Below are 16,548 nucleotides of genomic sequence, written 5' to 3' on the forward strand. Positions count from 1 at the left end.
CTCTCCCTAGAGGACCACATCTGTGGAAGAGAAGAGTGTGCCCATCTGGGGTTATATACATACACAACATGAACAAAACTGAAGTCATTTTTCCTTGCACAACAGGAAAAGTTGTGTTTTTTCCCCTCAGCACTGTAAGCAATGAAAGCCATGACTTTAAATGGCTCTGTATAAAAACACAAGAAGGGTGGGTCATAGTCTATTAGTAAAAGCAGCTCAACATCAAGAACAACCCTTCCTTTAAAATAAAATCTAAAAAAATTACTAAGGAATTCCTTCTTACTTTTAAAAATTATTTTCACTTCTTTTTCTCTAAAATACAGATTAATATCTTTAAAGAGTATAAAAGCTTATAAATTTGAATTTGCAATGTACTCTCACACCAAAAGTAATCTGCACATTATTTTTCTCTCCAACAGTAAGCACTAAATAAAATATCCAAACTTGATTCTAATGAGAACAATATAAACTATTTTACTATAATAGCCACAATATATACCGCACCACAATTTCTGGTTTATTTCTTAATAAACTCTACAGTTACATGAAATTGTAAAATGGTTGCAAAACTTGAGCAGCATGACTATATCCCTTTCCATTAATATTAAACTTAACTAAACTTAGAGAAACTGTGAAAATTTCATCCTAGCTTTACCAAATGTCACAATTCAAATTACAGGTTAACATCCAAACAAACAATTAAAATCAAAACAAAACCAACATAACGTTTTAAACAAAGGGCAGTTTAACCAAGCTGTCATAGACAGTTCGGATCTCTACATCTTAACTAGCTGAAAAACTGCTCAACTATTTGGTTTTTAAAATTTGTTACCTATCAAGAACAGACCTACTGTTTTCACTTTCTACCTGTGCCACATTTATCTTAAGTCTTATACTTCTGGATCTTTTAACCATTAGAGATCAACCATCAAATTACTTCAACAAGTAGAAATAGCAACACCGCTCCCAAACAGCAATTTCTGCATTGCTAGACACTTATCTAGTTGGTAGATTTATACCATTGTTCATTCTTAGTTCCCTAAATGTAAAAAATACCCACAGAATGGTGGCATACCTCTAAATTAGTTTAAATATAGTACAAAGTTATTTTTAGTTAGGTTCAAGTTTTAAAAAGGCACTAATCATTCTTCTCAAAGGCTAATCTACTCAAGTTCCTCCTAAATTAAAAAAATTAAAGGCTTAATTTGTCTATTTTGGAAAGGAGAAATGTTATTTATGTAATGCTTAAGCAAAAGGATATTAGAATAATAGACCTGACGTAAAATCGGGGTCAGGATCACACCTACTGTTATAAAAATAAGTTTGATATTTCTAAGGATGGTCCTTTCAAACACCAGTTAAATGTCATTTATGTGCACTTTCAAATGTAATTCTTATTTTTTAAAAAAATACTCCTCTATTATGCAAAGTAAAAAGAAAGAAAAACACATACCATTATAAACTGGTTCTTATTCATGAAAAAAAAGATACAAGAAACATTCAAGTAATATTTGAGATGTGTCTATTCCCTCCTTGCATGCTAGAAAGATGCAAAGACAAACACTTCCAACTATTCAGACAGATCATTCCACAGTTGTAACTTTCATCATAGCTCTCAAAGTAGTATGGTGAGGTCAGCTCACAAACAGCTTAAAGGAGTAAAACTAGAAATTGGTGGTAGTAGTATCAGGCTACATAACAGCCTCTTCAAAGAATATGAAGTAACAGAACTAAAATGTGCTGGCAACACACCAAGAGACTGGAGGGAATAGAGCTTTGAGCAACAAACATGCAGAGCTTACAGTATATAGCAATTCATTATCTCTTATCCTGAAGCATGATTTTCCTTGTTTTAAGCCAAAAATAGTCATGTATAAGAGGTATTTAAAACTAACAAATTTCTCCATACTTATGACTTGAAAGGCTTGCAATGATTTGGTAAAATACATACCCTAAAAATAAAAATCTGACTTTCATCTTTTGTGAAGGTGAGGAAGGTAAAATAGATACAATTATATTGATATTATTCTGCATAGAATACCTTTATTTGCCAAAGATTACACAGCCCTCAGCCTAATTTTAAAGGCTTGGGTTTTCCTATATTGTCAGTTTTGGTTGAATATCTCTGTCACTGATTGGTATTTAAAATTAGTCAAACTTCTCAAAAGATTTCATAAAGAATTAATCCTGCCAGATCAAATGACATAATTTTTCTCAAAAACAATTCCTTTGATCTTAGTCAAAATACATGTTACTTTTGTAATTTCATCTTTATCAGATCATAATATGAAAACAGAATAATAAATTCTAATTCTTAAGTCTCTGACACTTTTAAACATATTTTCTTTCTAAAGAACTGAAAGAAAATGTTATTTTAGGTAAGAGAAAGAATCATATTCAACTCAAATCAACACATATTTAACATCTATTTTGTGCCAGACATTCTAAGAACTAAAAAAAACAAAGATAAATATGTATATGGTTTCACGGAGCTGACAATCTAGTTGGGGAGACTGACCCATTTAAAAATCTCTCCCCCGCCATGCCCCCGGCCCTCTTTCAATATGCTCTACTAGCTATAGGAACACAAGCCCTGGGATGACCCATAAAGGAGACTAAGTCTGCCAGGAAGGATGAAAAATCTTCACAGAAGATGAACTATAATTTGAAGGACGAGAATTTCACAAGAGAAAATGGATATTTTGCAGGCCTAGAAGGATAGGATGAGCAGAAGCAAGAAAGCATAAAAACATGGCATGTATGAGGAAACCCATGCCAGGGTAAGTGTAAGGGCAGGGGTAACAAGTTCTGGTACATTTGCTACTACTCTTCTGCCCTCGGCCCATGACAGACATTACTAATCAATTAAAGCATGTTTAAAGTCCACATGAGACTCAAATTCCTTCTCAACAGATAACCCAAACGTGGAAGGAGGTAGGTCCACGAGATTTACATGCTATCCTAAGCCTGGGAATAGAAAGTGGTGGGACTTGAGGCTAGAAGGGTAAATTAAAGACAGATGATGAATGACCGTGAATGCTAGGCTAACAAGTTTAGATTTTACCCTGTGAGTAAGAGAATGAACAAAGAATTTTATGAAGAATACTGTCATGACCAATTCTGGCAGATGTGTGAAGAATGCATTTGGACAAAGAGAATAAAAGCAGAAAAAGTTAAGATGCTACTGCAATCGTCTACACAAGATAAAATGAGGCCTGAATTTCAGAGATGGCAAAAATCTGCTGCAGGTTCTAAAACAAAAACGGAGTGTTTTGGATTTTATAAACCATTGTTTTAAACGGCAGTTTGAGAAAAATTAGTACTCTAATTAGAATTTCCAAATAGTCAAAAAGGAAAAAAAAAGACAACTTAAGGTAAAAACTACAATTAAAGAAGTGAATCACAATGATACTCAGGATTACCCAAGACTAAAAATTCAGAAATAGATATTTCAGGTTTAGCATCAAGAAAGAGAACGTCCTCATGACCAGACTAATATTCAGCAAGTCTTTTCTTCCAGAGGGCACTAATACTCTAGCCAAACAAACACTATTCACCTTACATGCCCCTACAATGCAGGGTCAAATGCATACTCCCGGTAAGATGCAAAAAGCACAAAAGTCAAATTTAAAACCAAAGGGTAAAACCATATAGGAGTTCCACTTTATCCAAACATTTAAAGCTACACATTCTTTTTAAGAAACATAATTAACATGAAATAAATCTTCTGGAAATACTATTAATTCATATCCTAGCATTTAAATTCTAAAATTCTTTGTGTGGAATATCACCTGTCTGTAGGACTTCAGGCAATATGCAAAAAAAAAAAAAAAAAAAAGCAACACTCCTATCACTTCTGCAGAATGTTTAATAAATGAAATTATTCTAATTAAAAATAAAAACTTCATTGTAGCTCAAAAAGCCAAAGATAGTCAGAGATTTTCTATTTTGGAAAAAGATTCTTTAGTTGTTGCAAACAAAGGCCAAAGCAGTGATGTGAAATCCAAGTACAACATGTTAACAAGCATGCTAGAAAAGCTAGCATTACTGTTTTAAGACCTAAGGATATTCACATTAAGGATAAAATTATCCTCTAGGGAATGCCAACAATGCACACTTCATACTACATAGACACATATTCAAGAGTTCTACTTTGTTCTCATCCCAATTCTTCTGTGTCCCAGTAACAAACTCTCAAATTGGGATTCTCTTCCTCTTAAATAAGCTAAAAAGAAAAATATGAACTATAGAAATAAATTTGTGGTATATTATTTATTCTGAGAAAGCAAATCAAATTAACAGTTTATCATAATCTATTTCTTTCCAAAAACATATGGATTAGCTAGTAAGGAGCAGGGTTACTTCTCATGATGTCATTCCAAAGCCATTACTAAATGTTAGACATGTTATGCTTCCTTCAAACCAATCACAAAACAAGTCACCCTAAGACTGAGGTCAAATTCCATTCCAACAAAAAAGCTCTCCAAACTGAAAGTAATGGTCAACTAGCTAAGTAATAGTCAAAGACCAAATTCCAGAAAAATCCTCCTGCTGTACCTCCCCCAATTAAAAAAAAATCAGTCTTTTCCTTTTAGCTCATTGTAATGGAATGTGACCTGTAGTTAAGGGCTTTTCCATTCCTTACTTACTGCTCAGAGAACATAAAGCATATCTACTTTCTCATAAGTGCAAGATATTTTTAAAGAAAAAAGTGAAATGTGGGTGGTTAAACATATAAAACATTTAGAACAAACAAAAGGTAAATTAGTTTACTAGATTTCTCATGTATAACAGAATGAGTGTATTTAAATGACAATTGAATATTTTTATTTTACAGCACTGGTCAACACCTAAACAATTTATGATTTGTATGACTCCTCATAAATTAGGTAAGGGAGGGGAGGTTAAAATTATAGTTACTTAAATAAATCTTGAGAGCTTGTTTGGAGGTTCTAGTAGGGGAGCACAGCTACTGTATACCCTTGACCGAAGAACGGTCCTCTTCGACTGAGCACGCAGCTTCGGGAGGGACGCACATGGAGCGGTGAGAAAGGAAGGGGTCACCTCCCTAGCCAGCCAGATCAGCCAAATCAAACATGGTGATCAATGGAGTGACAGATGTCACAGCCAGATCGCCCTCACATCCATTTAAATCTTAACACACAAAATTACTATAAACATCTTTTCATGGCAACTCATATTTTTATCATTGAAGTTACATACTTTTAAGTATCTAGTCGTAGAGAGAAGAGGGAAATATTTAAGAATTGTACTTCAAAGTCTAAAATAAAACACATTTATCTGGGGTTCAGGTTCTCATTTAAAAAAGAAAAAGTATTTCACTAGATGATTTTTAAAGCTACTCTGATACTTTAACCCAAGTTTTAAAATGAACAAATTCTCTAATTAAATTCAGACAAAATCTCTCCCAAGATAAACCCCTTAAAGATATATTTTACTTACATTCTTCCTACACCTTCATACATGTTAGTCTCATCAACCAAAGTCATAATCTCTGTATCTGTAAGATGTGCATGCTTTTTCGTTCTGTTTAGCTGCTCAATCTGTATGTCTGCAAGCTTCACCTTCTGTTGAGTGTCAATAACTTTGGCTTGAAGCTCTGTGAAGGCCTAATAAAAACAAGTCCTTGATTTAGTAGGTGAAACATTTTACAGGAAACATTTAAGTCAAATCCAAACATATTAAAATAAAGCATGCTAACCAGAGACAAAGCTGTGAAATTTACCAAAGCAAACATCAATAAAAGTCAGCACAATGGTAATCCATCAAGCCACTAGGCTAAATACTGAATTTACCGTCCTCAAATCATGGAATCTATCTGAAGAAGCAGAAACAAATGCACACTAAATAATAACCACATCAAGTAGCAGGTAACCAAGGAGTAATAAAAGCAATAAATGCAATAGAGGATGAAACCCAAAGATCCAAAACTAGAACTATAAACATAACAACTCTACATTTGTATTACTCCACTAGATTTCAAAGCACTTTCTCACATTTGTTTCAAATACTAACAATGGAATATTAAGATAACACTGAGAGATAAATAAATATCTCATTTACTCCTCTCAATAACCCTGAGTTAGGGAAGGCAGTTTCATAATCACAATTTACAAATTAAGTAACTAAATATGTTAAAGAGATATAAGTGGCTTGCACAGGGTTGGACAACCATCAGGTGAAAAGGTGGGTACTTAAATCCATTTCTTTGGACCCCTAGTTCACAAACCTTTCTATTCTACTGTCTCCAGTAATATCCAGATATAAATATCTTTAAGAGAAATATTAAAAAAGAGAGAGAAGAAATTTCAAAGCATTGGTAGAAGAATTGCATCGTGATTTTCATATTCACATACCAAGCCAAATTTGATGCTTGTGCACCCTTAACTCAAAGATAAACACAATTCTTGGATACTCTTGTTCAAGTGCCTAGAATGACTTTCACATGTTGTCAAATTTATGCCTTAAACATAACATTTGAGACTGCAATACACAGCAAAGGCTGCTATTTAACTTTTACTGTGAGACTTTGTTCTCATCTACTAGAGTAAGAATTCAAAAGATTTATTTTGGGAGAGGTGCCTGTGATTTCCTATGTCTCCAGCCAAAAAACAACAAAACTAAACCTTATAAAGGCAAACCTTAGAAGATAAAATCTTTAAACAAGTTTTTTTGTTTTATTTTGTTAATTTAAATGGTTGTCAAAACTATCCCATTTAAGTCTGTAATCATTTTCTTAGCCTGCATTAACTGCCCACGGGTTTCTTAGCAACAAATTCAAATAATACTGGGAGGTAAATTCATTCACAGCTGTACTCTATTGTTAGCTTTCACCAAACCCTGACTTAAATTTGAACTTTTATCAGGAAAAAAAATGGTAAAGTTTTAGAATGCTTTAAAGCATTCTTAAAATGAACTTTGTTTTGCGTGTAAAATTACAGATATTGCTTGATTGTTCCGTACACAGTTTGCTAAGGAAGCTAGTATATTGTTAAACCTGAGAAACTACAACATTAGAGGACGCAAAGTAAGGGCCAAATTTACAAGTTTCAAAACAAGAATGACAAAAAGCAAGACACATATACACACAAATCCTTACAGGAATAACAAACATCATTTATTAGGAGCACCATTTCAGCTGTCTTATTTCTTATACAAAGGTTGACCAAAATAAGTAAAATTTGCTCTTCTGAAGAACCTAAGATAACAAACAGTCAAAAGGTGTGGAGTTAAACAGAAAAACTGGATAATATTCCCAACCTTTGACCGAGTCTTTTCTGGAACTCAGTCTCTTTCTCTAGAAAAATGTAGGTTTAAAATAAGTGAAGCCTACGATCCTTTCTAATCCCTGTCCCCCTCCCCCACCAAAAAAATATGGTTTGGAGTCGGTAGCGATGTTAGAATCCTGACAACTCTTCGGTGGCAAAAAACGCTTCTGAGTAACACATTTATAAGCAATTGTTTGAAGAGAAAAACCTAATTCCTTCTGCTATCAATTTTTATTTGGAAAACTTTACTGGACTTGTATCTAAAAAAATAGGTCCTTCAGAAACGGTGACGTGGGGGAGGGGGAGTCAGAGCCCTAAGATGAACACTGCTATAAGAGTATCTGACTCTAAACAATACTGCCACTTTTCCAGGTAAGGGATCGAGTAAGTGACCTAAAAGCATCGGTCGGACTTCGATTTTTTTCAAAGCAAGTCAAGATGTAGCATTACAGATGCCTCAGCTCGGGCAATCTGGCCTAAGGGAATTCAATCTGAAACGCTCATTTCAGGCCTCATTATCGAACAGAAGGCTGCAAGCGCAACGAAACAGCTCTGGAGCTCGAACAAGGTGAACAGGCTAGCTATCGACCCACTACACTTAACGCAACCCAGCCCAATAGGCTCTTATCCAGCAAGAGCCGCTAGCCCCCCACTCCAACCTTAGGAGACGTGGTCCCGCCTTAGGATTCTGGGAAATCATTCCCCAGTCCCCTGGGGCCTTTTTCGTTCCGCAAGACTAGAGCCTCCTCAATGTTCTTGTCCACGGCCCTGTTAGCTACCAAAGAAAAGCCTCGGCCTACTCAAAACGCTTTTACCTTCTTCAACTCCAGATCCACGGGCGCCGCCATCTTGGCTCGCTCTCTGCGCCTGCGCGCTGGGAGAAGGCCGGAAAGAGTGTTGGGGGGAAGGGCGCGCCTTGCCGATTTGATGTTCCCCCTTCTTTCTGCGCTTGCGCATGAGTGGGGCTAGGCAGGTTTCTTCCCCTCTTCCTGACTAGTAAGCCTTGAAACGTTCGGGATTCACATTCAGTCAGTGTTCCCCACGTGACCTGTGAGGTTTGTCCTACTTCTCCACATCCTTCCAGACATAACATAACACTCAGGTTTCAGGTGTGGTTTTAAGCATTTTGACAAATAGCTAGCTTGCTTTGTGCTGCTAAATTGAGATATGTGTAGGTCAGGCCAAAATCCCTTCAGTCATTCAGTCCTTCAGCTAGACCTTGTGCTGTTAGGGATGAGAAAGATTCAGCCCGAGCCTCAGTCATGCCAGTATGGAGAAGACCAAAAGGCTTATTGAAATGTTCTTCCAAAGAATTTATTTCTATGAAAAGCTCCTGCAAGACTTTTTTGACAGTGGTTCTCAAGAGAGGCCAAATATCTTTGTTTTTAAAAAATACAGATTCTCTGGTCCTTATCCCAAACTTACTTAAAATCTTTGAGATTGGGACTCGGAAATTTGCACTTTCGCAAACAACCTTTATGACCTGATGCAAGTTGTCTGCAGACCACATTTTGCGAATTTGCTGTAAAAGACCTAGCATTTGAACCAGAAGGATGAATAGAAATTGGACTTTCAGAAATGGGAGGGATGGATGTTTTACCCACTCTAAAAGCTTGTGAGGGAAGAGAAAGGGCAGGAATTTGGAACCAGCCAGATCTGGTTTGGTCTACCTTGAGCCTATGTCTGTCGTGTTCCACTTGCTAGCTGTGTGGCAATAGAGTTTGTCTCCTTTTAATTTGCGAATAACAATATTGACCTACAGGGTTATTGTGATGAATAAATAAGATCAGGATGAAAAGCTCCAAGCATAGCAACATGCACATAGTAGGCACTCAATAAATAGTTGTAGTTAAGTTGTTGCTGTTAGCATTGTTGTGTTTATCTTTCAAGGTCCAGCAAACAGATCACCGTTACGTCTTTTTTGATTTTTTATATCACTCATCACACAAACCAAAAATCTCTCCTCTGAACTCTCTTCAAGACTACATCTGTTCCTCTCTCAAGGCACATGAAACTTTCTACCTTTAAAAAAGTTTTTTATTGTTAGACTATAACCTACTTGAACTCAAAAACTGTAGAAGAATGGTTCTGTTAGCACATATACCCAGAACACCTATCACAGTGCCTCATAGGGAAGGAATACAAAACAAACACTTGATGAAAATGAATTCTTCAGAAGAAAATTTGTCATCATTCTCTACTTTGAGAAAGAAAAAAAAAAGGCCTGATTCTACTCTGGGACCATCTTAGAACTTCATTATAGGTGATCTTTAAAGAATGACTATTAAAATTTAAAGAAAGTCATAGGTATTTTCCTATACATTACCTCATGAGATTTTGAAACACTCCTCATGGAAATTTATGTAATTTAAAAATTAAGAATATGTGCTAATGTGTCAGACAACCTGGGTTCAAGAAATGCCTGTACTACTTAACAGCAATGTATCCTTAGGCAAGAGTCTTCTCTCAATTTTTTTGGTCATTGTTCCTTTTTGCATACCATTCCTTCCTCCTAAGTTTAATTTCCTTCTTCACAAAGTAAATCTCTCAGGAAGAGTCTTTGAGAGGTAAACTCTCTTAGTCTTTGTGTTATGGGTTGAATTGTGTCCCCCTAAAAAGATATGTTGAAGTCCTATACCCAGTATCTCCAAATGTCATCTGTTTGGAAATCCAGTCTTTACAGGGGTAATCATGTTAAAATGAGGTTGTTAGGGTGGGCCCTAGTCCAATATGTCTTAGTCCTTCAGGCTGCTTTAACAAAATACCACAGACTGGGTAGCTTATAAAAAACAAACTTATTTTTCACAGTTCTGGAGACTAGAAGTCCGAGATCATGGTGCCAGCATGATTTTATGAGGGCCCTCTTTTGAGTTGCAAATTGCTGACCTCTTGCTATGTCCTCACTTGGTGGAAAGGGCAAGAGATCTGCGGGCTCTCTTTTATAAGATCCAGTAATCCCAATCCTGGGTATATATCCAAAAGAATTGAAAACAGGGACTTGAACAGATATTTGTATAGCCATGTTTATAGCAATATATTTACAATATCCAAAATGTGGAGGCAATCTAAGTGTCCATCAATGGATGAATGGAAAGATAAACAAAATATGGTATATACATACAGTAGAATAGTATTTAGCCTTTAAAATGAATGAAATTCTAACACATGCTACAACACCGGTTAACTTTGAGGACATAATGCTAAGTGAAATAAGCCAATCACAAGAAAACAAACACTGTATGATTCCACTTATATGAGGGATTTAGAGTAGAATGGTGGTTGCCAGGAGCTAGGGGGAAGGGGAAGAATGGAGAATTATTGTTTAATAGCTATAGAGTTTCATTTTTACAAGATGAAGATGGAGGGTGGTAATAGTACCATGACATTATGAATGTATTTAATACCCATAACTATACAATTAAAAATGTTTAAGATGATAAATTTTGTTATGTATATTTTACCACATTAAAAAAAATGGAATCTATGGCCATGTTGCCCTGAACAAGCCCGATCCCATCTGATCTCGGAAGCTAAGCAGGGTTGGCCTGGTTAATACTTGGATGGGAGACTACCTAGGAAGACCAAGTGCTGTAAAAAAAATTTAAAAATCAGGGATTGTAAACTGACAAGTTTCTTGCAATCTGTGAGGTCAACCAAAGGTTGCCTTGCCAAGTAAATAAATAAATAGATAAGTAAGTAAATAAATAAAATGGAAAATTTTTATTTGTTCCTTTTTCAAATCCACCAGTTCTTTTCATGATATGTAATGATATATTATATATATGTGATATATATATTCTTCCTAATAGTGATTATAATTAGAACATAATGAACAAAATTTCTGTTTTTAAATTTCTTTACAATGCCTTATCATCTGAGGTTTTTCTAGTGTGAATTCTTCCACTGGGGGCATTTAATGGTCTTTCTTATGACAGCTGATTTTCTCATGTGACTCGTAAGTTTTTGACTTAGAACCTATCCTCAGTGTCTAACATGTCTTGAGCTGTAGAAACATTCCTAAAAATGGCTTCACATTCACTTTTACAAAAGCCTTATGAGATTCATGGGTTCCAAACTAGTTTTTATGTTAATTCTTAACAATACATGAATGAAGCAAATTTGGGGGAAAATAAAATTTTCCCTGAGCATAAATTTGGCAGAATGTGATATACATTTATAAACTGGAAACCACTGTAATATTTTTCTGAACTGGAAACCACTGTAAAATTTTTCTATATCTCCTTTTCATTCAGGGCTTCAAAACAGTTATTTCCTTTCTCTTTCTGGAGCTTCTAAAGTAGCAGGAAGAGATCGTCTATAAAAGCCTTGAGGTGTATGCAGTACTTAGACATTTTCCTAGAGAGTAACCATGATGTGCTCACTTCTATTATTTTCAGAGAAAAAAATAGACTTAACACTGAAGGCTGCACTAGTACAGGGATGTACTACTTCTGAGGTTCAATCAGTCTACAGTTGTGGAACTTAGAAAGGTGATCTACTATCCCTCAGTTCTGCTTACCTATGCTCTGCTTATTTATTCATTCAACAAATATTTATTGAACATCTGTTAGGCAGTGATTTAGGCCCTTCAATCTAACAGTAACAAGAGACAAACTCCCTCACTTCATGGAGCATTTCACATATTTCTCCACATTCCAGTGGGGAAAGACAAACAATAAACATTCAAACAAATAATTTCAAATATTAATAAGTATTATTAAGGAAGAAAACAATGGTGTGGTTAGAGATTGGCTGAGTGGAGGCCACTTAGGTGTGGGAAGCTTTATGGAAGGACCTAATATGTGAGCTGAAACTTGAAAATTAGAATGAGCCAGCTATGCAAAGAGCTGGGGAAAGAGCATTCCAAACAGAAGGAATAGCAAGAGCAAAGTATTTGGGATCGAAACAGGCATATTTGAAGACCAAAAGGAAGAAGCTAGATAGGGAAATGGTAGAATGTGACATCAGAGAGTTGGGCATGGGGCCAGACCATGAAAGACCTTGTAAGCTACAGTCAGGGGTTAGAATATTATTTTGAGTGTGATAGGAAGCCATTGAATGATTTCAAGCAGGAGACTGACACAATCTGAAGAGATTGATATGATCCCATTTTAAGGAGATCATTGTGGGTTCTAGGTGGAGAAGGGATTGGAGGGAGCAAGAGTGGAAGCGAAGAGACCAGTTAGGAGAATATTGCAGTAGTACAAGAGACAGATGATGGTGGTCTAGGCAAAGATGATGGCAATGGAGATAGAGAGAAGTGGACAGGTCCAGGTAGAGGTTACTGAACTCAATGAAGAAATGGATTGGGGATGGTGGAGATGGCAATAAAAGAAGAGAGATCAACGATGATTCCTAATCTCCAAATAATTATACTGAGAGAAAGAAGCCAGAAAAAAGAAAAAGTAACATACTATATGATTCTATGTATACAAAATTCTAGAAAATGCAAATAAATCTAAAATGATAGAAAGATGGTCAGCAGTTGCCAGATAGGGTTGGAGATGAGGGAGACTAGGGAGGAGGCAGAAGGAAGGGATTACAAAGGAGCATTAAATAATTTTCATGGTGATAGATATGTTTATTACCTTGAGTGTGGATGTGGTTGCCTGGGTGGGGACTTATCAAATTGTACACTTTAATATATGTTGTATGTCAGTTATACCTCAATAAAGCTGTTTTAAAATAAAGACTCTTATGTTTTTGACCTGAGCAAACTAGTTGAATGGTAATATTGTCTACTGAGAAGAGAAAATTGATTCTTATGATATAGCCTGCATGGAGTCTCAAAGCCACTCTGTAGGAATCATAAGAATAACCCTTCCCACTGTGAATAAACTGCAAGAGAGGCTGGGAAATGTAGTCATTATGAGGGCCAACTATATGTCTAGTTAAACACCAGGAATTCTATTATTATGAAAGGGAAATAGAAGACAGAATCTAGGGGAAAACGAGCAGAGCTTTTCAGCTTACAAAGCCATTTCTACTCATCGAGTCATTTGATCGTCACAACTTTAGAAGACAGATAGACCCCGGACAGTTCATTCCATTTTTGAGGAAGTTTAGCAGAGTGAGTAAGAGTATAAGTTTTAGAGTCTGACATCCTAGTTTCAGATCCTGTTTCTGTCATTTACTAGCCATGAGATCTAAAGAAAATTACTTAACCTCTCAGAGCTTTCATCTCTTCAACTGTAAAACAGATCTAATAATAGTATCCATATCATAGGTTGTTATGAGCATTAAATACGATAATGCATGCAAAGGGCCTGATATATAGTTGCACCTAATCAACATTAGTTATTACTATTTGTCGAATATTACAAACCTATGAATAAATAAAAGAGCAGTTCACAGTTCAGTGGAGGTCACAGATAAACAGTTATAAAAGAATATGAAAATTCTATTGTAGGAAGTAACTCCAGGAGCTGAAAGAACACAGAAGAGGATCTCCGAAACCAGGAACCTTATAGAAAAATGGAAGTTTGTGGCAAAGAAAGGAGAAGGGATGTTCCTAGAAGAGAGACAGAAACACCAACGTGAGAGCCTGGTGTCTTCAGTGAAATACCAGTTGTTGGGTATGACTGGTGCATGGAAGGATGTTAACCACTAAGAGAAAGGGACAGAGAGATAGATGAGGGCAAATGGTAAAGGGCCTTACGAGTCAAGCTCAAGAGCTTGGGTTCTCTCCTATGGTCATCAAATGCACTGAAGTGTATTACAGGTCACATTTACACTCCAAAAGATTACCATGCCTGCTTTATATGGAGTGATTCCCAAGAGGCAGAAGAGAAATCAGAATTGGAGCAGCCATCCAAACAAGGGTAGAAGAAGAGGAGAGCTCCAGTTTGTCTGCTCTTCACAATTCCTGTCCTGTCTTGAGCAAGTTCTCTCTTAACTCTGCCTTATCTCAGCTGCTTTTGCATCACCTAAAGTACTAGAGAAACATCTCTGGTAACATTTCTATATAAGGTTGACCAACCATTATGGCTCACCCAAGACTATACCAGTTATTACACTGAAAAGTCCTGTGTTCTGGAAAACACCTCAGTCCTGGGCAAGCTGGGTTAAAAGAAAATTCTGGAAGCAGATTGCCTGTTACTTTACCTCTTGAGCAAGTGACTTATCTCTCTGTAGCTCAGTTTCCCCATATGAAAAAATGGGGATGATACAGTGTAGTAACTACTTCACAGAGTCACTGTGAGGATTAAATGAATTAATATGTACTGAATATTTAGAATGGTGCCTGGAACACTGTATTTGCTAGGAGCTTTTTGAAATTATAGCCATTATAAACCTATTTCACTTCTGTCCCACACATCTCCTTGCTCTGTCATCCTTTCTTGGATGTCTTCACTTCAAGCTCTCAGTCATCCCACCCAAAGCAAGAAAAGTAGTTTTGTGACACAGGAAACATTATGGCCTGTGGGTAGCCTCTGAGAGTATTAAATTGAATTAAACAAAATTGAAGTCTTTTAAGACTCTCTCCCAAGTGGGCTACCTCAAGAATGATATCCTCAAGAATGGGGAAGTCTGCACCTGTGTCCTTTGAAAACAAATTCTGTACAATGGTCTGCCTAGGAGAAGGATGAGACGGGGTGAGGCATTTGTAAGGCTTGCATGGTAGTTCTGTGAGGGCCTCAGGGACAGGGATGGGGACCGATCCTTCCCAAGTGACACATTTGCCAAGAAACTCTGAGGTAGCTCTTCTAACTGACAAAATAAGGTTTGGGGCTGGGACCTTCCTGGGAGGGAAAAGGGGCCTCAGCTGTGCCTACCGAATGAAAGAGTCATTGGAAACTCTGCAAGAAGAGGAAGTGAGTCGTAGGCAGGAACTGGTGGTGGCTTTTCCCGGGCACCTTGCCACATCTGATTCAATCTGTTTATGAAAAGTCCAAAGAAAGTGAATATATTCAATCAATCTGATGATTTAAACCTTCGTAAGGGATGAAGCTGGGTAGCAAAGCAAAAACAAAGGCTGGGTTATTTATCCCATTGCTCATCAGAGAAAGTGAGGGTGTGGGGCCTGCCAGAGATGAAAGCCAAGAACAGGAGACTCTGCCAAAGAATAGGAGAGAAATAAAATCTGGAAATCAAAAGCCCAAGGGAGAATCCATCTCTATCACCCCAGCTCATCCTAAGCGGAAAAAGTTCACGGTCCCTTTAGAACAGGAAGAGGAATACAATGGGGTTGGGTTGAAATCTGAACAAAACTCACCATGAATTTTATAAATAGGCATCAAAAAGTACCAGCGCAAAAGTAAAGTGTTTTCACCTTCAGAGCTGTACTTATGACAAGGTGACTAAAGCTTTTCCTAAGTGCACCCACATTTAGCAGCACCAAAAGTTTTTAAATAAAGACTTTTTAATTGTGAGAAGCTAAACAATTTGATATTTTTTCTTTTATAAATTAGAAGAATATGTATGTCAACTGTAATTGAAAAACATTTTTTAATTACAAAAATACTTTTTTTAAAATACCAAATTAGAAGAACGTGAGTAATTGTAGCATCTGGTAAGAAGCTTAGTTAAAATAGGAAGCCCACATCAGCTACCTTGTTACTCTCATATGTAGCCATAAGCCACTCTAGGCTTACATTTGACCAGGTTAGCTTTCATGGTGGAAAGAGAAGATGCCTCTTTCTTTTATGGTTCCAGAAGGAGTCCTAGGAGTGGAGTTCCCTGCCCTACCTTGGATCATGTGCCCATCACTGAAACAATCACAATAGCCAGAGGTATGATTGTTGTTGGCCTGGTGCAGGTCATCTAGCCATCCCTGGAAAGCTAGGGGCATCAGCTTCACCCAAAAAACACAAGGACTGAGTTCAGGTGAAGGAAAAGTGTCTTCTTTACAAAACAGTAAAGAGTAAATATCAATGGAAGAGGTAATGGATGTTACAAAGAGAAAAAAAAATAGATGTCTGCTGTACCTTTAGCTGCCAAAATTTCAACTTTTTCAATCCTCTCTCCTAATGAATAGGTCAATTTCATTTCACTGGTTACATGAACTTCATGATGGTGAACCTCTCTATTCTTCCCCAGATAGAGGTGGTCAGGGACCTCAAGAAAATAGTCTTGTTTTGCATTGGAGTCCTCGGGTCATTGGATATGGAGAGTCTCATCCATGGGGACTAAATCTATGACTTAATGTTATTTGGTTTTCTAGCTCAGAGACATTAAGTACTATCTCTGTCTCATTAAAGACAAATTGTAGCAGCCACTGTTGATAAGGATGTGGAAGTTACCACTTCCTTTTGTCTTC

General features: G+C 36.7%; 1 protein-coding gene and 1 pseudogene across 2 annotated transcripts in view; one reads left to right on the top strand and one right to left on the bottom strand.

Annotated features, from left to right (window-relative positions):
- The window catches only part of PFDN1 (prefoldin subunit 1), a 78,190-nt gene extending 69,901 nt beyond the window's left edge, over positions 1-8,289 (bottom strand). For both annotated transcript variants that reach the window (XM_023524515.1, XM_011382285.2), the window contains exons 1-2: positions 8,105-8,289; positions 5,464-5,630 (exon numbers count right to left, since the gene is read on the bottom strand). In XM_023524515.1, coding sequence (XP_023380283.1) covers positions 5,464-5,630; positions 8,105-8,137 — 200 coding nt within the window. In that variant the 5' untranslated portion in view covers positions 8,138-8,289. The remainder of the gene's footprint in view (positions 1-5,463; positions 5,631-8,104) is intronic.
- A 2,479-nt stretch (positions 8,290-10,768) lies between these two features.
- Positions 10,769-10,886, top strand: LOC111732573 (annotated as a pseudogene).
- The last annotated feature ends 5,662 nt before the right edge of the window (positions 10,887-16,548 follow it).

The sequence above is a fragment of the Pteropus vampyrus genome, unplaced genomic scaffold, assembly GCF_000151845.1.
Source record: "Pteropus vampyrus isolate Shadow unplaced genomic scaffold, Pvam_2.0 Scaffold470, whole genome shotgun sequence".
Taxonomy (NCBI): Eukaryota; Metazoa; Chordata; class Mammalia; order Chiroptera; family Pteropodidae; genus Pteropus; species Pteropus vampyrus.